General features: G+C 44.3%; 1 protein-coding gene and 1 long non-coding RNA gene across 5 annotated transcripts in view; one reads left to right on the top strand and one right to left on the bottom strand.

The window, feature by feature from the left end:
* TOM1L2 (target of myb1 like 2 membrane trafficking protein) overlaps window positions 1–13,783 on the top strand; it is a 152,868-nt gene extending 139,085 nt beyond the window's left edge. For all 4 annotated transcript variants that reach the window (XM_072650172.1, XM_072650171.1, XM_072650175.1 and 1 more), the window contains 2 exons: window positions 912–948; window positions 4,037–13,783. In XM_072650172.1, coding sequence (XP_072506273.1) covers window positions 912–948; window positions 4,037–4,185 — 186 coding nt within the window. In that variant the 3' untranslated portion in view covers window positions 4,186–13,783. The remainder of the gene's footprint in view (window positions 1–911; window positions 949–4,036) is intronic.
* Window positions 393–19,774, bottom strand: LOC140530987 (uncharacterized). The gene is made up of 2 exons (XR_011976228.1): window positions 18,115–19,774; window positions 393–583 (listed from the first exon to the last, which is right to left on the bottom strand). It is a non-coding gene; the product is annotated as an uncharacterized lncRNA (long non-coding RNA).
* Window positions 19,775–21,709: the final 1,935 nt, after the last annotated feature.

The raw sequence follows: 21,709 nt of genomic DNA, 5'->3' as shown, positions 1-21,709 counted from the left end.
TAATGTCAGATGGATCCATGACAGAACCAGAAGGAGACCAAGACCTTTCCTACGCTTCTCAAGCTCTGCTCCCTGTGCCGTTTTCAGAGAGAATGAGACTTTTCAAAGCAATTCATTGTCAAGTAGACCAGTAACTTAAAATCTAATACAGCCCATCATTTTCTTTTTCATGAAAATAAAAAATGTGCTCCCTTACTAATCTGGGGTGCTTTTTGCTTCCCATTTACCTTTCACATTATAGTTTTCTATGGCAGGGGAGATGTATGGTATGAGAATAAGGTTCATAGGAGTTTATTAATTGCCTCTAAGCTGGTGATTTCTGCCCTGGTTTTATAACACTCTAGGGTGGGTCCAATTATATCCATGAGTGTAATGAAATTCTCAAAATGAAATAATTCTAATTAACTTTAATTAAAACTTCTAATTAAAAAATATAATAAGTATTGGAGGAGATAGTAGCATGGTAAGGTCCAGCCAACAACAGTAGTATTTCACAATTTCAAAAAGGTTGGGAAACACAGTCTTCAGGAAGGATATATTTTTTCATCTCCAGCAGCTCGTCTTTTCTTTAGAAACAAAGAAGCTGGAAGAAAGAATGGGAGTTAAGTGTATTTAGAACATTCAGTATCCATCATCGGTAGCTTCTTGGTTCTGCCACCTTATGACCTGAGAGAAACATCACAGACCCGTAATGGGGGACGCCATGTGATTCCTACCATCAGGCAGGATGGTGCTTGTTTTATGGAAGAAGAGAGCTGCCTACCTTCCCCCTCCCCCCCAGCTCACACTGTCCTGATGGTAACATGCCAGCCATGCTGTGCTGCCATGGACCAGGGAAGTCAGCGGAGAACAGAAAGGGGAAGATGAAGGGCCAGGACACTAATGCTGCGTGTTCTTTGTTTCCATCACAGAAAGGTGATGAGCCGGAGGAAGGAGTCACGAGTGAAGGTAAGCTTGCAGCCCACAAAGTGAACTTTGCAGCCAAAGATTCTCTTTGTCCACATACTTAGTGAGCATTGACTCAGGTCCATTTGAGGCATTATGGGAACTATAAGAAAAGAATAAGGTATGGTTCCTCTCCTCAAGGAGTTCACAGGCTAACTGGGGAGTCATGGATGAAAAGTCAGATACCAGGACAAGACAGTATGTGAGCCTGCCAGCTGCTCCTCCCCTCACCAGCCTACTCTTGCCTAGAGCCAACCAGAGTCAGAGCCACTGTGGCCCTGGAGGTGTTCTCTCCAAAGCCAGGTTACAGAAGGACATTGAAGGTGACTGAATTACACCAACAATCCAGGAAGAACACTCAGGTGAAGCCTTGGAGGCAGAATGCTTATGGAAATAATAGGGATAGGCTACATTATTTTTAATTAAAACCATTTGGAAATTGAGCTTCACTGTGCTGACTTTCATCTCCTTCCACATTGTCTTGCTCTTTATTCCTTGCCAGAACTTGGTTGCTCTTTTTAGTGAAAAGTTAAATTAGGTGCTTAAAAAAGTATTGTCTTCTTTTCCTCCTCCCCACCTCAAGAAAACAAAAAACCTGCTATGGAAGATTTAAAAAGCTCCCAATTCACTGTTTTTCTAAAAAGAAGCTAAATTTTCCATTGAGAACAACTTCACTTTGTCATAGAGGTGAGAGGAAGTTCTGGTAACATGAGATTCTTACCCTTGTCCGCGCTCCCCCAACCAAGTCATAGCAGAGGGAAAACTGTGTGAAATCATAGCCAGCACTCGGAGCTCCCATGCCAGCATTAGAATATTGGAGAGGAAAGGAGCCTTGGAAACCCTGTCTAACCTTTTGTTCACTGAAGTCCAGGGGGGGGAAGTAATTTGCCCATTGTCAAACAGTTAGTGATATCAGCCCTGGGACTACAGCCCAGGGCTCCTGACTCAGGCCTGGTGCAGCTGCTACCAGATCACATCAAGTGTCACATTTTAGGAGCCTGAGAGACGTAAAGCTGAAAAGATTATGTAGTATTTAATCTTCTCTTTACCTTACGTAGTGGGAACTCTGTAAATGGAGCTGTTTAAAAGCAAAATATATATGTGTGTGTGTGTGTGTGTGTGTGTGTGTGTGTGTGTGTGTGTCCCCAAAGCTTGACAGCCCTTTCCTGCTTTGAATTTAATATCTTAGTGGCCCAGTAACTGAACCAAAAGGCTCTGGTTACAGTTACATGCTTGAGACATAGCAGGGCATGTTTTATGAGCCTGGTCCATTTTGTGGCTTTAGGTGCACCACACCTAGAGAAAGTATTAAGGAACAAGTCCCATCTAGTTGTGTTGTCTGTGCACTCTAACTGTATGGTCCAGTGTATAAATCCTTCCCTGGCTATGCTCTTCCCTGCCCCCACCTACCCACCCAATCAAACAAGTCGAAAAGGAATTTGTTTTGGTAACTGATTTGCTAGGAAGTAGTTTTCTATGAGTCTTGTTTTTCTGGTCTCAGCTTTTTCTCAGTTCTCTGAACAATCCCTGAGTAGCCTTTCATTTTTGTCTCTTTTTGTAAAAGTGGTGCATACAGGAGAGCCTCCAGCAAAAGAGTAGAACACTGAAGTCTGTCTCTCTCTCCACCCTTTCCCCCCTTAACTATTATACCCTCAGCCCAGTGAAGCCCTTCTGAGCTTGATATGCATAGAAGAAGCTGTGCACTGAGAGATAGGAGACCTGAGTTCCAGTCTAGGCTTCCCCATTGCTTCACTGTGGAACCCCTCTTTGGAACTCCATTTCCTTCTCTCTGTCCCTAACTTTGAGCTTCCATGCCCTCAGTGCTTTAGTATATCTTCTGTATTTTCTCCATTTCTGCCCTTCAAGCCTCTCATAACCTCTCCTCCTCTTTCGTCTCTCATCAAAACCTCCTCAGAGAGGTTTATATGTTGGTATTAGTGTCATTGTGTCCCCTCTCCCAGTAAATGCAGCCAAGTCACCTCCAATAGTTTCTCAATTTGTTCAGGGAACCTCATTCAATGCTTTATGGTTGTTTGTAGTTCAATTCATTTTCCCAAAATGTCTCTGGGTCTTAGGCCTTATCCTTACTGGGATACCACCCACCCAAAGAGAAGCAGTCAACCAACTTATATTCATTAAGCAACTACTTTGTTTCTAGCACAATATTAGGCTATATGGGGGAGTACAAAGTACATATATTTTGCATGTATGTATATTTTAAAAATGACTTTGTAATACATATATTTAAAATTTTTATAACTCCTTTGCATGAGGAGTTTGCTGATATGTTAAGAAAATAAGATTGATGCATGTCAAATAATTGCTGTACAAGTTATTGTATAATGAAATTCTAAATTGTACAATACTGAGAAGAAATATATATGAAACATACATATATATGTATATATATACATATATATGTACACACACACACACACACGTACACAGAGAAGTGCTCGCTGTGTGGTAAGCTAAGTTCTGAAGGGGTCCAGAAAAAGAGATTAGTGGGAGCTCGTTGGAAAAGAAGGCTTCATCAAATAGGCATGCTGAAGGAGGGAGGATGAGAATCAGTGCAGAGAAGAGATAAGAACATTGGATGGATGGGTTTCAGGGACAGTGTGGTCAGAACTTTAAGAAGGGTTTGTATGTGATGAGGGGCCCGTGCTACAGGAGTCATGGGAAATAAATTTGGAGAGTTAAGATTAAGTCAGGGTACGAAAGAAACTAACTAGTCAGTAAGTTTTCTTAAAAAAAAAAATTTTTTTTCTCTGATTTCTCCAGTCACAAGTTAATTCACAGGATGTAAAGAATGTTAGAAGGAAGGAATGTTAGAGGTCATTGTGTCCAGATTAAGACAGGTGAATTGATTTGCCTGTCTGAAGTAGGAATTGGACTCAGGTCTTGACTCCCAAATCCAGTACTCTTTTCTCCTATGCCACACCACCTTTATGATGACTTTATGACCTTCAGAAATAGACAGTGCAGTGGAAACCAGTTGAAGTTAGGTTTCTTGTGGGAAAAAGTTGATGTTTATTCATTTATCCTGGGTCTCCCTAGTAATTCTAGCTCTCAAAATGACTTTGTGTTGCAGAATTTGACAAATTTCTCGAAGAAAGAGCCAAAGCTGCTGAAATGGTCCCCAATCTACCATCCCCCCCTGTGGAGGCACCAACACTACCCATAAATGCATCTGGAAGAAAAAAGCCAGAGCGTTCTGAAGACGCCCTCTTCGCTCTGTGATGCGTTTTCTTGGTCTCCTTCCTTGTGCTGTGCAGAGGAACGCTACTGTCTGGTCACACCATACTCTCCTCCATTGTGGAGAACACTGACCCCTCATCACCCCCACCCGTATCTATTACCCTTATCCACTCCCCAGTCAGTCACACTGCTCTCACTCACTAAAAAGGAAACTTCACCTGTCTCTCCTTTGAAGCCCTATTTTATTTCCTCTGAGTCTCCCACCCTTCAGTACTATCTTAACCACCTTTTCCTTTCTGGGCTGTGTGAAATTGGCTGCTGCTACTGAAACCCACCTCTTCCTCCCCCTGCTCCCACCTACCTTACCCACGTGGTACTTACTCCCCCTGAAAAATGTAAATGCATGAGCTCACTTCTCTCATATTGGAAACCTATATTGGAAACCAGGTATGGCAGGAAGAGCTGCCCAACCTTGAGATAACTTGTCAGGGTGGTTTCCTGTGTCCCTTGCCTTGTAGCCAAATATTTAGCAGGAGACAGTGGAGGATCCTTGGGCCCAGGATGGATTTGAGTAGAGGAGCATCTCATTCTTGATGTTCCCAATTATAGGTCCAGGTCATATCACTCCTGCTGTAGAATTCTGCCTTCCACCTCTTTTACTTCTCTGTACCCTAGGTTCCGGAATGGAGAGTCTAGCTGAGGAGTTCAGAAGGTATGTCATGTCTCATGAGGTTTTCCATTCTTTGGTCTCTTTCTTTCACTGTGAGTTTCCCCAAGTTGGCTTCAGGAGACTAGATGGTGGTCTGATGACTTCCCTTCTTTGGCTGCTCATCAATACACATTAACTTGATGCGGTTAAAAGACACCCTTGGGGTATTTGGGGTTTCTAGCACTTTAAAAAGTTTTGCATTATTTCCCAACGTTCCAGCAAACTTTTCCTGTCAATCTGTTGTGTTGTGGGTCCTTCTGGGCTTCTTTTTCCAGGTATTCACATTGAAGGCCCCTTGCTATAAGATTTTCCTTGGTATATTCGGCTCTACCCACTTAGCTAGACAGAGCTTGAAATCTTTGGCAAAGGGTGGCATTACCATCCTGAAGAAATTAGGCATTGCAGAGGATCCACCCTCTGGTGGAATGCAGTTTCTACGTGGCTTAAGTCTAGTTAATGAAAGGAAAGTTAAAGGGCAGGAAGGAGACTAGGACATTACTGAAAACGGTATTAAATTATCCAGACATTGGTCACACAGCAGTTTGACTCTCACGTAGGATTAACACTAATGTGAAATGACTTCACAGGAAGGAGAAGTGAGGACATCCCTTGTGGTCCTCCCACCTCCTTGGCTCTCATGCTTTAAAAGGATTTTGCACTAGAAATAGTCACTCCATGACCACCAGAGAAAGTATTTGATGTTTGTTACTGTATTGTGTGTGATTCTGGAAGAGTTACATGGTGGGCTTGTATTTCTGCTGCCTACAAGCCTCCCCACCTGAAGGAAGGGCTGTCTAAGCCCTCCTCCGCTGTCTTAGTTGGGCTCTGGACAGCTTCACTTGCTACTATACACTAAGGCGTCTCTACCCTACTTTTAGGCCTGCCCTGACACCACAGTCATAAGGTTGGGTCTCCTCCATTGGACAAACTTGAAGTCAACTGTCCGCACCCTAGCCCCTTCCTTAGGGGGAGCACTCTCAGTGCCTGTGGTCCACTTTCACAGTTTGACTTCCCTCAAAAGGAAGTCCTGCATCTGCAGGTTGATCTGCAAAGCTGACAAACGGACTGCCTGAGGAGGGTGCCCAGCCATCCAAGGAGGTGGGAGTCGCTTTGCCAGGGCTCACATCCATCCATCCGTCAGGGCTTATTTGAAACTGGATATTTGAGGGGTTCTCATTTAGGTCCTACTTTCCCCTGCCTGTCTGTCCAGAGCTGCCAGATAGATGCTAAACTTGCTACTGCACAGTCACTGGAAGGAAAAATGCTGCCATAGCCAAGAGACTTGTACTTTGACTTCTCCTCCCAGGCATTGCCTACACTTGGCTCTCAATAGCTTAGCCCTTGCCAGTTCTCGGAGAACTGACTTTCACCAGCTGGTATGCAGCTACTTGAGATGAGTTAGTCTGAGTTTGCTTCATTTAGACCTGTTGAGTCAGATACTGCTCCCTGTAATGCAGATCCCTGAAGTCTGCAGAGTTCCTCATGAACATCTGGGGGCAGATGTTCATCTTGGCCCATTGTGCAACCTGATGGTTACAGGCTAAATTCACCTTCCATTATTGTGCATGACATAGCCAGCCTCTCTGTGGCCCAGGGCAATAGTGTGTACTACGTCAAAGGAGTTTCAACTAGGGAACATGGGCTTAGAGCCATAACTGTTGGCTGGCAGAAAGCATAGATGATTAATTTTCTTCCTTCAGGAAAGAAAGGATGTATTGGAATCAGGGACTAGGTTTTACAGAGACATGACCTGGCAGCTCAGGTTCTGGGTGAAGCTGAGCCAGAAGTCAGATTTAGCCCTGGCTGGTTATCATGGTGAAAAACCAGAGACACTAGTTGGACCACAGATATCTGTGACCTGAATAAGTATTGTCCCTTCAGGCTTTTGAGAGTCAAGGAGTGTGCCTAAACACGGGGCCTAGGGAACCGGCAGTTCAGGCTTGCTGACTAGCTATCAGAACTAGTTCAGCTTCACTTAAATAAAACCAGAGCAACTCTGATGACACCCAAACATCTTCCTTATGGAACTTATGTAGACAGCTTTAAACTGCTACTAATCTTTTCCTTGGGCTATTCTTTTTTGTTCCTCCTCCTAAGATCCTCTCTGTTGTCCATCACTCCTGTTTTCATGGCTTCCTCCCTATTTTAGACCTTCTTCCTACTTTCTCATGTTTCGCTCTACCTGCCCTCACTTCCCTCACATTCTTGCCTTCTTTCCTCTTTTTCCCCTTTTTCCTTTCATTTGGCTTTTCCCACCAGTGTCCTGCAGTGTCCTCACATCCAGTGTCCTCATGTCATTTAAAGCCAGGGTGGGGGGTGGGGGAGATGCTAAAGACAGATCAGGTTTATGCCAAAGGGGCTCCGTCATTGTTTCCTTACTTCTCATTCTCTTTTGTCATTGACTAGAGCTCTGAAATTGAGCTGCCATAGCTACCCTCTTACAGAGACCAGAACTGGCTTTTCTTTGCCAAACTTGCAAACATCACTAGGCGAGATGCCTCAGTATCTTTTCTTTCCAATCATATTCTTCTTCTACTTTCCCCGTGTGACAGGACTGCAGTTTTCCCAGCCCATGCGTTCTTATAGTTCCTTTCCAGGAATCCATCCTGGTAGGCAAGTGATATCTTCTTGAAATCCAGCTTCGGGCATGAAGTAATTTTCTTTGTACTTGAGGGAAAGCATCTTTGTGGCACAGCTGTAAGCACATGGTCCCATCCAAGACTAAGTTAAGCTTTTCCCCAAACCATGGAGCATGAGTGGTCCTCCCATTGTTTGAAACCTCCTAAGTTTCAAACTCGAGCCACCAGCATCTTCAGGCCACTGGAGATCCCACGTCTTTATGTAAATTTCCAAAGGCGATTCGTCAGACCTGGAGGAAGCCATGCAGCACCAAGTCTCTGCACCCACTTGTCAGAAGCTTCTGTTAGTGCTGGCCTGTGTGACATCACCTTAGCCACACTGCAGTGTTTGGAAGAGACGATGCTTGTCGGGGGGATACCAGGCCCATAACTTCTCACCCTCTGTAGCCACTAACTGGCTATGGAGCCTTCAGTCTTTTTCCTTCTCCCTCTTTATAAATGAGAGTCCTGAAATATTATAGATCCATTTTTTTTGTCTATGTTTGGAGTAGGAGAGAATGCTCAGGCCCCTTCTTTATTCTTTAGTCTGGCTCTAGCTTCTATCTCACAGTGGGAGAAGTTGCTCCCAACAGCCTACACTACAATATATATATATGTTTGCTTCAGAACCGTTATCTGTACTTGTTACCCAAATTCAGTTGATGATAGATGGTGCAGAAGGGTTTCCTGCCATTGATCTCAGTGAAAAAGAGTAAGGCCCTGCTGAAGAAAGGTGGCCATTAACCCAGATAAAAATTTAACAGAGCTATTCACAGCCCTGGTCCAGGTCAGCCCAGTGGGCAGTGCAGCAGAATACTGTCAGTCACACCTAACCAAAAAAAAAAAAAAGTCCCCTGTCCAGTTCTGTAGTGCATTCTCAGGGCCAGGATCAGTTGCGTCTTTGGTGGCTCTACAGTCAGAAATGGTCCCATTTTAGCTCTTACCCATGATTTTTATGTATGCTAATCATACTGAGAGAGTGTGTCCTGTATCAGGATTTGAATTTGGCTCTGGCTCATGATGTATCAGCCAGGAATCGCTCAAAGAAACTAAGTTCTTTTTCTTCAGTGTCAAGTCAGAAGCCATAGAAGTCCCACCACCTATCCCTTGGCTGTGACAAATGCCCCCTCTCAGAGCACAGGCATCGTGGCTCACAGATGTGGGTCAGCAAAGCAAGAAGTCCTCAGGATGGAACTAAATGGCAAAGGAGGGGGAAAAATCACTAAAGTAGGAAGTATCTCTGAAAATGTTAGAAATCACAGATATAGTATGTACTTAATTACACTAAATTATTGTTGGAATTCCTTGTAAGTACTAATTATACCTGATTATAGGTTAAAATATTTATTTTGTCAAAATATTTTCTTTGGGCTGTGTTTAACCTTTTCTCTGCTCATTGTGTACTGAGATGTGAAAATTAATCATTTGCCTAACTTTGGGGGGAAGGCTGGTAGAAAAGGGCATATTGTAAGGTTTTGCATAAAGCATCTGTGCATCTTTGGCCAGCACTCAAGAACAGTGCCCTGGGTATGTCAGGACATTTAACCAACTAACCGATTCAAGGATAAGGAAGTAACAGAAAGTAGAACTGGTGCTTTTGAGAAGAGGCACCAAATATATCTTCCAGTGAAGGAAGTATGTCGTTGTCCTGGGCTGAGGGACCACCTTGTTCCATATCTCAATGTCCTCTCTCTTAGCCCAGATCTACCAAGTCCCACCGTCTCTCATTAGGCCAGGTAAAGGGTCTTTCTGAAGGCCCACAGTTAAAACCTAAGTATCAAAGTGGTTAACTGTTTTCCTCCCACTGGACAAGCCCAAGGTATTTTCCCTATTATGGAAAACCCCACCGCAGTGCCGCCCTTACTATTTTTTAGAGTCTTCTTGAGCAAAGGTGATCATCTGCCAAAACACTAGAGTCTAGGTCATTCTTTTCCTTGTCCCCTTCCCAATGATATCAGTAGGGTTAAGCACCCAAGTCCTGGGCTTGAGGAAGTGGAAATGGAGGCATGGCTTTTGGGCAGGCTCTGTTGTTTTGTTCCTTCTAGGGAGAGAACTCAGCTTGGGCATTCTATGATAAGCACCCTAAATAAAGCATAGGGCATTATTTTTCCTAGAAACACTGATTCAGCAGACAAGTGCTTTTTTCCTCCTCCTCTCCCCAAGAGAGCATTCAGGTAGCCCTTTGACTGCTGAAGAAAATCCTTGGACCAATAACAGGTGATTGAGTAAGGAGGACGTCAAGACCCAGGCCTTCCTATGACAACCTGCCCTTGGAATGCCCAGCTTCTCTCGCACTCCCCTACTACCCTCTCCTGTTTGGGTGGTACTGACCCAGATGACCTTTCCACCCGTCACACTCCTGCCATGTTTAAGGGGATGTTTTCACCTCCTCATCTATACAAAGCAATAGTAAAGATTTTCTTCTTCATATGTGTTCCCCATAAAACTTCATTCTGATCTCCCCTGATTCATTGCAGCATCACCCCCCTCTCCACCCCCCCCCCAAAAAATCCCTTACTCTTTTTGTATTTTCTGATTACAGCCTGGGCCTCATGACCTCCTCCTCCTCCTCCTTCCCACCCTCCTCCCTTCCTTGGCCCTTCAGTCTTATGAACAACAACTTTCCTCTTATCTGTCAAAGTACACTGAGCTGTTGTTAACACCACTTCTCATGTAACCCCATATAATAGCAGTTTTTCTCTGTATATTAAAACTGTAGGCTTTCCAGATAAATATTGGGGGGAGGGGTCAAAATATTTATTTCCTGAAGCTAGTGGGTAATTTGGGAGGGTTTAAGGGATGGGGGTTTGAGATGGGGAATATATCTGTTCAAAAGAACACTGTCAGGTTGCACACCAGCCAGTCTTCACATTGCTGCTGTGTGTTCCCATAAACAGATGATGTTGGGTGTAACTTGTGTATGGCTAAAGGTGATACCACTGTATTCAAATGCTACCACTGGATTTTATTCCAGCCACCATCTCCTGAGTTTGGGTTTTTGCATGTGAAATACTCCAATAAAAACAAGAACAATAAAACTTCCTAGTGTATGTAGCAGGATGTGGCTGTGTGTGGGAGGAAACTGACCAGTCGACCCCATTCCCAGCCCTCATCCTTTCCTTTCTTTATTAAAAGTAGCCCTCAGTAGAGGTTTGAGGCTGCCTGGGCCTAGTGTCTGCATCCTTTCATCTCTCTCATTCGCTAGCACAGAGCCTTACACATAGTAAATGTTTGGTCAACTTTTGTTAACTAAATTAACTCAGGAGTGAAACATTCTATTTGTCCTCTAGCATGAGGAGCCAGGACTGGCATGAAATCCTCATGGTAGTGTCAGATTTGAACTGGCTGCTCATTAAGCGATCCAGTTTTTTAACAGATCTCCAGAGGCACGCAGTTTATGCTCTTAGGCAAATCATTTTACTTCTCTCCAGAAATATGAGAGTTGGACAAGATGTGAAGGAAGGTTTCCAAGATGCTTTTCCAACTCTACAATTCTGAGTTCTGTTGAAGCGCCTGAGAGCTCTGATTTGGGCAGACTTCCTTCAGTTCCCTTGATTGGTTCCTTTAGTTTTTCAAATTACAGCTGCTCCTGAAGACTCCTTTCAAGAGCTCGACTTTTGGAAAGAAATTTTTCTGGTCCCTAACCTAGCATTTAATCTGTGCTTCAAAGCACCTCTATAACCAATCCCCCAAACTCCACTGCATCCAAGAAAAAAAAAAACACCTTTGTGCCTAGTGTCTGCCAAAGCTAATATTCAGAATACATCCATGTAATGGAGCCACTCTCAAAAAATGAAGCTATTTAGGATTTGCAAGATGAGGGAGTTGAACCCCTGAGGAAAGAGCAACAGGAGTTATGTGAGGTCTTCTGTTTTCCAAAAGATGCGTGGCATGAAACCATTTGAACAGGTTTTGTGGGTTTTGATGCACTTGACCACAAGTTAAATTGGAGACTAGAACCTCTGAAGCCTTCAATTCAGCTCAACATTTATTAACCAACTACTGTGTACAAAGCACAGTGTTAACATCTTAAATACTAAAAGTAAAAAAGGGCTTTTAGAATTCATACAGTTCAGTCCTCTTGTTATTTTACAGATGGGGATATTGAGACCTCAGAAGTTCAGTGATGTATTCAAGGTCCCATATCTAGTTATTGGCACTAAAAGCATAGTCATATGAGAGTCAATTTAGGGCTCTAAAGGTAAGAGTCAAAAGAATATAAGGTTATGGAGATGACTTATGTCCCATAGTCAGCAGGGGACAGTTCTAAGGGAGAATTCATCCTGATACCCAGCCCAGGCTACAGCCCTTACCTGACCTGGCCTCCTAGCAGCAGGACAAGGTACTGTCTCTATGTCCAATCTCATTTGCCCTTTATGCTGCCTTCTCTGGTATGCAGGAACCCTGTCCTGTACAAAATTCCCTCCCCACTTGGGTCCTGACCCTCTTGGCAACTGACCAAAAGGAACCATGAAGATAGCTTCATAGCAGAAGGTTTTAGCTGTTGCCATCTCTAATAACCCATGAGAAAACAGTGGAACTCCATGATACCAGGAGGTATCCTTCTGCCAGGTGACCTTCTATCTCAGCTATTGGGTCACATGACAACCCACCCCCAGTAACTCCCTAGAGGTTGCATCCTATGTCTTTCCAATCCCAGGATATTGAATCTCTATAAGGACCCGGGCTCAGCTGTGGCAGTGGAAGGTGGGAGAGCATGAGGAAGATGTCTAGGGATCAACATGACTCTTTCAGAACCTTATCCCCAGTGGAGATTAGGCCATTGGCCTCTATAAGTCAAGTAGAGAGGGGAAATCTTCAGCTAAGTCACAGACAAGCTTTGAAAGCTATATGTTGAATTTATTATATAGTTCTTTTATACATTTAAAGGGAAGATGTACACAATAGATATAGATATGAGTTTCATGTATAATCTTCTATTATGCAATGGATATGGAAATGCCCCTTTTATTTGGTTTTTAAGTTCAGAATAAAGAAAGGTTTAAAAATTTTTTTTTCAACTTTAGCTTAGGCCAGTCAACCAGTTAGGTCAGACTTGGGTGCTCCATACAGGGGGAGACAGAAATATAAAACATTGCTCAAGCCATCAAAGAACTCGGTGTAATCAGGCAATTAGGACCAACGTTAAGAGAATAACTGAGTGCAACTCTATGTGATGCTGATTATAACTGCAGCTTAGAAGAGAAGGCTGTCGTGGGCTGGAATGGGCAGAGAACTTCATTCAAGCACCACTAGCACAATATAGTGGGGAGGGCACAAGATTGAGAGTCAGAGAAGCTGAATTTGAATCTCAGCTGGCCTAGCTTAATTGCCTGTGTGACACTGAACTGAGAGGGGTGAACAGGCAGGTCCACCGTATGGGGTTCTCATCTATAAAATGAGAAAGTTGGCGCAGGAGTGGGGCATCTGAGACCTCTAGGCCACATGTGGCCTTCTAGGTCCTCAGGTGCTGCCTTTTGACTAAGTCCAAGTTTTATAGAACAAAAGGACTTTGTTCTGTGAAGTTTAGAATAGGGCTGCACTTGACACTCTAGATTCTCAAGAGCAGCCCTTTGAATGCAAATTTCATTATTATTATATATTTTATTAGGGGGATTTGTTCTGTAAAGTTTGGATTCAGCAAAGGACCACACTCAAGGACCTAGAGGGCCACACGTGGCCTCGAGGCCACAGGTTCCCCACCCCTGGTTAAGGTCTTTCCCTAGTTCTCAACCTATGACTATGATTAGATGGGGTCCCTGAAAGATGGGTAAAATGATATTCCCAGGGGAACCTGATTCTTAACCTTCTTCTGGGACTTGGCTATACCATGGAGAGTATGTGCTCTGCAAAGAAAGTAATTATAGTTGCCAACTATATAGGATCCTGAAGATTTGTGGGAAGTAAGGAAATATGGACATGTGAATTTCAATTCTTTGAATTTTGTGTAAGGCCCATATTTCTGATGAGTTGACATGAGGTAGAGTCAGAGTGGGAGCAAGATAACGGAATGTTAGAAACGTTAGAGATTATCAGGGCAGTGGTTCCCGACCATTTCCTGTATGATCATCAAAAAATTTCATGGACCAAACCACATGGTGGCAATTGTGCTTTTGGTAGTTGTTGGTTGAGAAAAGACATGATGACAAAAAAAATGACTGTGAATTCAGTGATGCGTTCAGTTTACATTTTATTAATCACAAGAGTATCCACCTATATGTGTACATGTGTGTGAGACAGCCTATAGAAGGTGTGTTTGCTTATTTATTTATTGCATATTTTGTTGGAGCTATAAATAAAAGTGAAAATGACAGTGTTTGGTGTGCATATGGATTCAAAGTCCCTTTGAAATAATTCAAGCCCACAGTCTGGGAACCACAAATCCAGGTCAAACCCCTCTTCAGCTGGGGGGAAATGAGGCACAAAGCTATTCAGTACTCATTTTTATTACACTTGTACAGCCTTTGGAAGCTTCTTTTCAGACAAAGCTTGTCTTGCCTGCATATATGAGACATACAAGGTTCCAGTGACAGAAGTCACCATAAAAGTGACTTTGTTCAAACATCTGCAAACTATTGACATCAAGTATAGTGGTAAAGGGGGAGGTAGCTATTTGCCTGAAATGAACATAAATGTCACAGAAGATATCTTACATAAGATTTATGGTAGAAGCAACATTTACTCCTATGTAGGCTAGACTAGTTTTTCTCTAAACGGAAGTGAAACAGTCCTTGAGATTTAACTGGTTCAAGGGGTCTAAGAGAGTTCCTCAGCCTTGAGACACTTTACTGACCAGGGGTTCCACAATGACAAATGAGAAGGGGAAAATGTGATCTACTGGATCAATGCTATATCCTTGCTGAATGATCTTCCATGCTAATGTTAAGTAAGCCTTCTTTTGTTAAATAATGGTCTAGGAGTGTTTCATTTCCTTGCAGTCCCAAACCTGAGCCACCCAACCGGTGTCAGGCCTGGTCTAAAACAAGGTCCAAATGAAAGAATTTTCTACTGATGACAACAGCCTCCAATTATTCTTATTCACAATAACATCATATTAATTGTATCGAATCCTGGGACATTATACAGTAAAACCTCCTTAGTGAAGTCTACATTATGAAAGAGATTGTTATGGCCTAGAATTCGGGGTGGGGGTGGGGGACCTGCAGCTTCAAAGGGCCACACTTGAGGATCTAGATGGCCACATGTGGCCTCCAGGCAGCAGGTTCCCCACTCCTGCTCCTGGGAAGCTTGTTGAGGTCAGGGACCATGTCTTTGGGATAACCCCAGAGTTTCAAAGGTTTGGGCACATAACCATATCTTGAAACTTCATCAGGACTTTCAAAGCCTATATTTGCGCTGAGCAGCTTACAGAAGTCCTGACTTGGAATGAAGGTCAGTGTATGCTAATGTGTATTCGAAAGGGAGGGAAGGATTGGCAAATATGAGGGAGAATGGTAAAGTAAATGAAACCCAGACCTTTGAAAGAGGAGAGAGCTCAACTTGCCTGGACTGGAGACTCTGAGGAAAGTAGTCTCTTGTTGACAGATTTCAGCTTCATTGTTCTCAAGAAGCTCAAAGCACTTGACAGACAGTGGAAACTCACCATTGCTAAGGGAAGGAGGGATATTTTCCTTTGCCTCTACTTTACATTTGTTGACACATGACTAAAAGAGACCCTTTGGCTGGAAAAAGAACTTGAATTCACTTCCCAGACAATGGGACAATAGGAAGGAACTCTGGACTGTTCTCTGATTCCAGCTCTAACTTTTGACTCAGTATCACATAACCCTAAGGCAAATCACCAAGTCTCTGGGTCTCCACAGAATCACAGAATTTTTGTGTTGGAAGGGACCAACCCATATCCAAAAGGAAGCTTTGGTGGGACACATTTAACAGCCTCTACTTGAAGACCTCCAATGAAAGATTCCAGAAGAAATCATCTCCCCTTCAGAACAGCTCTAATTTTTTGGAGTATTCCTCTGATGTTCAACCTAAAGGCCTTTTTGCAACTTCCACCCCTAGTTTCTAACTCTGCCTTCTGACGTCAAATAAAACAAGTCTCATCTCTTAAAGTGGCAACCCTTCAAATAACTAGGTTGTTAAGGTCTAACTCAAGCTAAACATAGTCTGTCCATTCCATCAGTTTTCATATGACAGACTTAGGGCCCTTCACCCTGTTACCCTCCCCTGGATTTGTTTCAGCTTATCAACCACTGTATCCAGGACTGAACACTATTTTCAGTGTGGTCCTGACCAAGGTGAGTACAAAGGGACTGTCATCCCCTTTATTCCTGGAAGCTACTGAACTAACTTTTTTAGCTTCCCACTGAGCTTTGTGTTCCTCTATAGCCCTTAGATCTTTTTCAGAAAAATTGTTATCTGGCCATGCCAATGGCAGCCAGTACTTTTGAAGTTGAATTTTTGAACTGGTATATGGCTTTATATTCATCCTAGTGAATGCCATCTTAGTTGATTCAGCCCAATGATCTAGCCTTTTAAATCCTGACTATTGGCCAATGTGTCAGCTATCTCTTCCACCTTGGTGTCCCTGGTGATTTGATGAGCATTTTATCCCAGTCATTGTTAAACTGTTAACTGGGGACAGGTCTAAGCACAAGTCCAGTGGTGTCTCCTGCCAAGTCGACTTTGGACCTTTAAGGACTATTCTTTGAGTCCATTCATTCAACCAGTTCCAAATCCATCTTATTCAGCATCTTCCAATCCATCAATCCATGAGCATTTATTAGATATTTACTATGTAGCAGACACTGTGCTAGTTGCTGAAGATACAAAGAAAAGCAGTCCCCACCCTCACAAAGGTTACATTGTAATGGGAGAAACCACATGTAGATAAGTAGGTATGTACAAGATACAAGATTCAATGAAATAACCTTAGAGGAGGAGGCATCAACAGCTGGATGGACTGGGAAAAGACTCCTGCAGAAGGCAACATTTGAGTTGAATCTTGAAGGAAACAACAGATTGTAAGGGAAGAGCATTCCAGACAGGAGTGATAGCCAGTGCAGAGAATGAGACAGGAGGTGAAACTTCAGGTATTAGGAATAACAAGTGGGTCAGTATGGTTTGATGATAGAGTACTTGAAGAGAAAGAATGTGCAAGATTAGAAAGACAGAAAGAACTAAGTTGTGAAAAGTGTTAAATGCCAAGCAGAAACTGATATTTGATCCTAGAGGTAATAGGGAGCCAGTGGAGTTTTTTGAGTGAGGGAGGTGATATTACTGTGGTCTAGGGATGTTGGGAACCCCAAAATTCAAAGGCAAATGATGTAGGTCCTGTCTTTGACCCAAGTCTTCTTTTAGTGAAATACAGGGTTTATTAAAACACCAGTTGGGGTGGGCAAGATCTTAAGAATCCTGCTATTGGCCAGATTTTAAAAATCTGAGCATTTGTATTACTCATGCAAGTAGGCCAGATTCTTAAGGAATCTGAGTACTTTAATGGAGTCAAGATGGACCTTTTATACAAGAAGACTGTGGGAACATGTGGATGTGATCTAGGAGTGGCCAAGTAGTCTTGGGGTGAACAGAGGGGGGGTCTAGATGGAATTAAGGGTGGGAAGTGGTCTGGGGCCTGCCTTTAGAGTTAGAGGTAACAGACCATGAAGGGCTGTACTAGGTTAGAGGTAACAGAAAATTGGAAATTGGGGCAGGGTCAAAGCCACAAAGCAAGCACAGTAGAAAGCATTATACTGTGATGGGCCATGCCCTCAGGGCCATGTTGGAAAATCCAGGGGCTTTTCCTTTTTGGGGTCCAGATCTCATCCCCATCAATATGATTGGACCTACATTTTAATAAAATCTCTTTGGTAGTTGTATAAAAGGTGGATTGGAATAGGGAAGAGATGTGAGGGAATGGAATTAATTAGAAGACTGTTGCAACAGTCCATGGGTGTTGGGAGCAGAGAAACTAAAAGGCCTAAAATTTGCCGTCCCTGTGCCAGCAGTGCCATAACTGCCCCTTACTGGGATGAGCTATCATTGGAGAGAAATTTGGAGTTGAGGGCCTAAAATAAGGTGGTAACCATGTGAGTACAGTGAAGAAGACATATCATCAGAGGTGTTGTGGAGATAGAAAATCAATCTTGGATATGTTGGGGTGACAGTGAGGAGATGAGGATGACAATATGAGTTTGAACCTGAGAGACATGGTACCATCTAGAGAAACAGCGAAGTTTGGATGTGTCCAATAATAGTATACCTTATCAAATTCTTTTTTTTCTTTCTTTCTTTGTTTAACTTTTAACATTCATTTTCACAAAATTTTGGGTTCCAAATTTTCTCCCCTTTTGTCCCCTCCCCCCACCCCAAAACACCGAGCCTTCTAATTGCCCCTATCTGCCAATCTGCCCTCTCTTCTATTAAAATTCTTTACTCAGATCTAAGGAACTTATTATGTCTGACAGTATTCCCCTGGTCTGCCAGTTTTAGTAGCCCCATCAGAGAAAGAAATGAATGGCCAAAGCAAGTTGGCCCTTTGTATTCACCGCTGCCTTTTCTATATGTTTTTCCTTTGACTATTTCTACAATGACTTATTCTAGAATTTCCCCAGGAATCTGTCACGTTCATTGACCTATAGATTTTAGACCCATTTCTTCCCTCTTTTTGAAAATCAGGACACATACCTTTCTCCATCCCTGGAGGTCCCGATCCCCAGTTTTCCAAGTACTGCTGACAATACCTTGGCAGGTGTTTTTTCCCCCCAGGCCCCAGGTCACACCGTTCATCTGGGCCCGGTGACTGGCAGCTCCTGCAACTTATGTAACATTCTGGGATTCTGCGGTGGGGAAGTGGATACAATACAGGCTTAAAGGTTACAATCTTGCCTCAGACACTCATCTAGCTACCGGAGGCTGGGCAAGTTACTTAACCCGTCTGCCTCGGTTTCCTTATCTGCAAAATGGGGATAAAAAGAGCACTGGGAACAAGGGAGTTATGCGCAGCGATGGAGACGCTGGCGCACCACATAAACGCAAGCTATTATTAGGAATGACGGCTGTTAGGATTCTCTGGGGAAATGATCCAGGCGAGGCCCGATAAGCCTCCCCGGGATGGGGGTGGGGCGGGGAGAGGGGCCAGCCCCTCCCAGGCCAGGTGCACTGCGGCCCCCAAGCCGGGCCACGCGTCGGACCGGGACAAGCCTGCCCTCTCTAGGGCGCGGGGGGCATGTGACCCAATGGCCGGCTTCCCGGGAGGATTACATGAGGTCACCGCCGCGCCGGGAGCCGTGATGCCGAATCACTCCACTGCGGCCCCGCACGCCTATTGGCTGCTCCTCCCTGGTTCTACGGGCGGGGATCCTCCCCCTCCCCCTCCTCCGGCGCTCGGGAACCAAACTTTGCCAGGAAAAAAAAGGTCTAGCCTCGAGCCCGCCCATTGGCTGGTGCGGCCGTAGCCCCGCCCCGCCCACACGAGGTTCGGCTTAGCCTGGCTCCGGGCGTCCCGGAAGGCTCTGGCTGGCAGTAGGTGTGGGAGGCTTCCTAGAAACCTCTATCTCCTCCTCCCTGCCCCCAGCTTCAGGACGTGGGACTCTGTAATTACCTCAGTAAACTCTCCACTCTCCCCCATGCGGGGAAGGAGTTGAACTCTCTCCTCACCCCAGATTTTGGAATCCCTGGCTTACCGCAGTGACCCACAGGGGCACCCCCTTCTGTATGGAACCTTTCCCGATGCTCCCGGCTGGGGCTGGATCTCCCCGAAGCCACCTTGAATTCATTAAGTCCCACCTAAAACCCCGCCTTCTATAGGAAGCCGTCCCCCGACCCCTTTCCATTTCCAGCCACCTCCCTCTTTTAATTGTCCTATCTGTCCTGTACATAGCTTGCTCCGGATGCTGTGTGGTCTCGGCCGTTAGATTGAGAGGGGAATGTTCTTCTTGCCTCTTTTGGTGTATAGCACCGTGCTTGGCTCAGAATAGGCGCTTAATAAATATATCGATATATTCTATATGTATGCTTCTATACGTACATGCTGTCTGCCTGGGTTAGAATCCCTAAACGAAGGTCCCCGGTATCCATAACACCACGTCATGCACAGGGTAGGCACTTAGTAAGTGCTGGGTTATTGAAAGCCCTCCCCATTTCCAAAGCACTCTTACGTCTCATTTGTCCCCCAAATCTCCATTACGCTCACTTTACAGATATGGAAACAAGCCCAGAGAGGAAAGTGACCAAGGTCAAACAGCACCCTGTGGTCCTCAACCTCTAGTTCGAATATCTTTTATGCTATGGGCGCTCTCTACGGGCCCCTGCCTCTTCTAGCTCACTCCCGGCTTGGAGGGAATAGGTACTTACTGACTGAGTCCTGCGTGGGAGCAGGGCTATATGGCAGTGTCCTTGGAACACCAAACATGTCCTTGGTTGCCCACAGCTAAGAAAGGTTGGGCACTTCTTACTTCAGTGTTTCCCTTCCCCACTCCTAGATGCTAGGGCCTCCTCTCCTCCCCTCCCTTCTTCTCTGCTCTCCTCTCTTTTCCTTCTCTCCTTCTCCTTTCTCTCTTCTCCACCCTTCTCTCCTCTCCTGTCCTCCTTTCTCCTCTTCTCCTCCCTTCTTCTTAGCTCTCCTCTCTTATTCTCTCCTCCCCTCCTTCCTTTTCCTCTTCTCTCTCTCCTTCTTTCTCTCTTCTCCTGTCCTCTAGTCTCTTCTGTTCGGGCTGCCAGTTAACCAGCCCTAGACCCTTGTACTTTGGATGTTTCCCAGATTTTAGGGGACATAATAGGGTGGGGTGGGGCTCTTAAGGGCTTCACCCTCACAAATATTTGATCAGACGATGGGAAGTAGGAAATTGCATCAGCCCTGATCTGGGCTGGGATGTATCTCTCTGAAGGATTTCAAAGTCTCTGCAAATCAGAGTATGTTCCATTGCCATCCCAGGGAGGTGAGAAAGCTGCTAAAAGACCTAAAGCCCGAGAACAAGAATACCCTTGGAGAAATTTAAATGGAGAAACGTCCTCTTCTGTTACTTTTCCTCCCTTTCAGTTGGAGAGGGAGGGAGGGAAAGGGAGAGTGAAGACCCTACACACCTCCTCATGCTCCACCCTGGTGCCAGGCATCCCTAGATTATTCCTATCTGAAAAAGGTCTGATGTAGTACAGGCTCAGTCTTGCTCCTCCTTCAAGGGTGTCTGCCTGTTGATCAGTGGGGGGAGGGGGGTGAAATAGATATTTAGTTGGTGAAGAGGTCCTTCCCAGCACTCCTCAAATAACACCTGTGTGTAAGGTGTCTCGGCTTAAAATGGGTGGTCTTCAAACAGAATTACATACTTCCACCATACTTCCCTACTCTGTGGCTGTCTCTAAGCAGAGTTATAGAGAGGGATGCTTCTTAGATCTTAAAATCTTCCTACCTTTTTCTTCTCCAAAGATACTCCTTGCTCATCCTGTCTCCCTCAACACTGCACATGCAGTCATCAGCTGTTTAAAAGTATAACACTATGTTGTTCAGTTGCTTCAGTCATGTCTGATTCTTTGTGACCCCATTTGGGGTTTTCTTGACAGAGCTACTGAAGTGATTGGCCAGTTCCTTCTCCAGCTCATTTTACAGATGAGGAAGCTAAGGCAAAAAGGTTTAAGTGACTTGCCCAGGGTCACACAACTAGTAAATATTTGAACTTGGGACTTCAGGCCAGTGCTCTATCCACTGGCCATCTAACTGCCCATATTTTAAAGTATAACACTTCCTGTAGAAGGAGGGACTTGAGAAAGTTAGTTCATATGTGGAACTTCAAAATTACAATCACATTATTTGATTAGCTTGGCACGGATTTAAAGCATTAAATCTCTTCCAAATTCTTCCTGCTGTCACCGCCCTTACAATAAGAAGACTTTACCTTCTGCTCCAACCACTGTCCTTTCTTGCCTCTTCAGCCTACTGTCTCTCGAAGGGCCGTGCTGTTTCCTCTCAGATCTTCACAACTCTGGAGTAGCAGGGTCCATCGGTCAATCAATAAGCATTTATTAAGAGCCTACTATGTGCCAAGTCCTGTGCTAGACATCGGGGATTCAATGACAAAGCAAAACAGTCCTTTCAAGACCACTGCCTTTACCTTAGTTAGAAATAGCTATTTTCATAGTTATCTGAACTCTGACTTGACTGGTATCTCCAGGATTCCATAAAGAAATTCTCTGACTAGCACCCTGAAGATGGGCCTTCCATCTTAATTGGCAAACCCTGGTGGCTATTGTTATTTCACTTTTCTAAACCTCCCATGGTCACTCATGA

This window comes from Notamacropus eugenii, chromosome 3 (genome assembly GCF_028372415.1).
Source record: "Notamacropus eugenii isolate mMacEug1 chromosome 3, mMacEug1.pri_v2, whole genome shotgun sequence".
NCBI classification, from domain to species: Eukaryota; Metazoa; Chordata; class Mammalia; order Diprotodontia; family Macropodidae; genus Notamacropus; species Notamacropus eugenii.
Note: the sequence above shows the minus strand (reverse complement) of the source record. Positions and strands in the feature narration are given on the sequence as shown.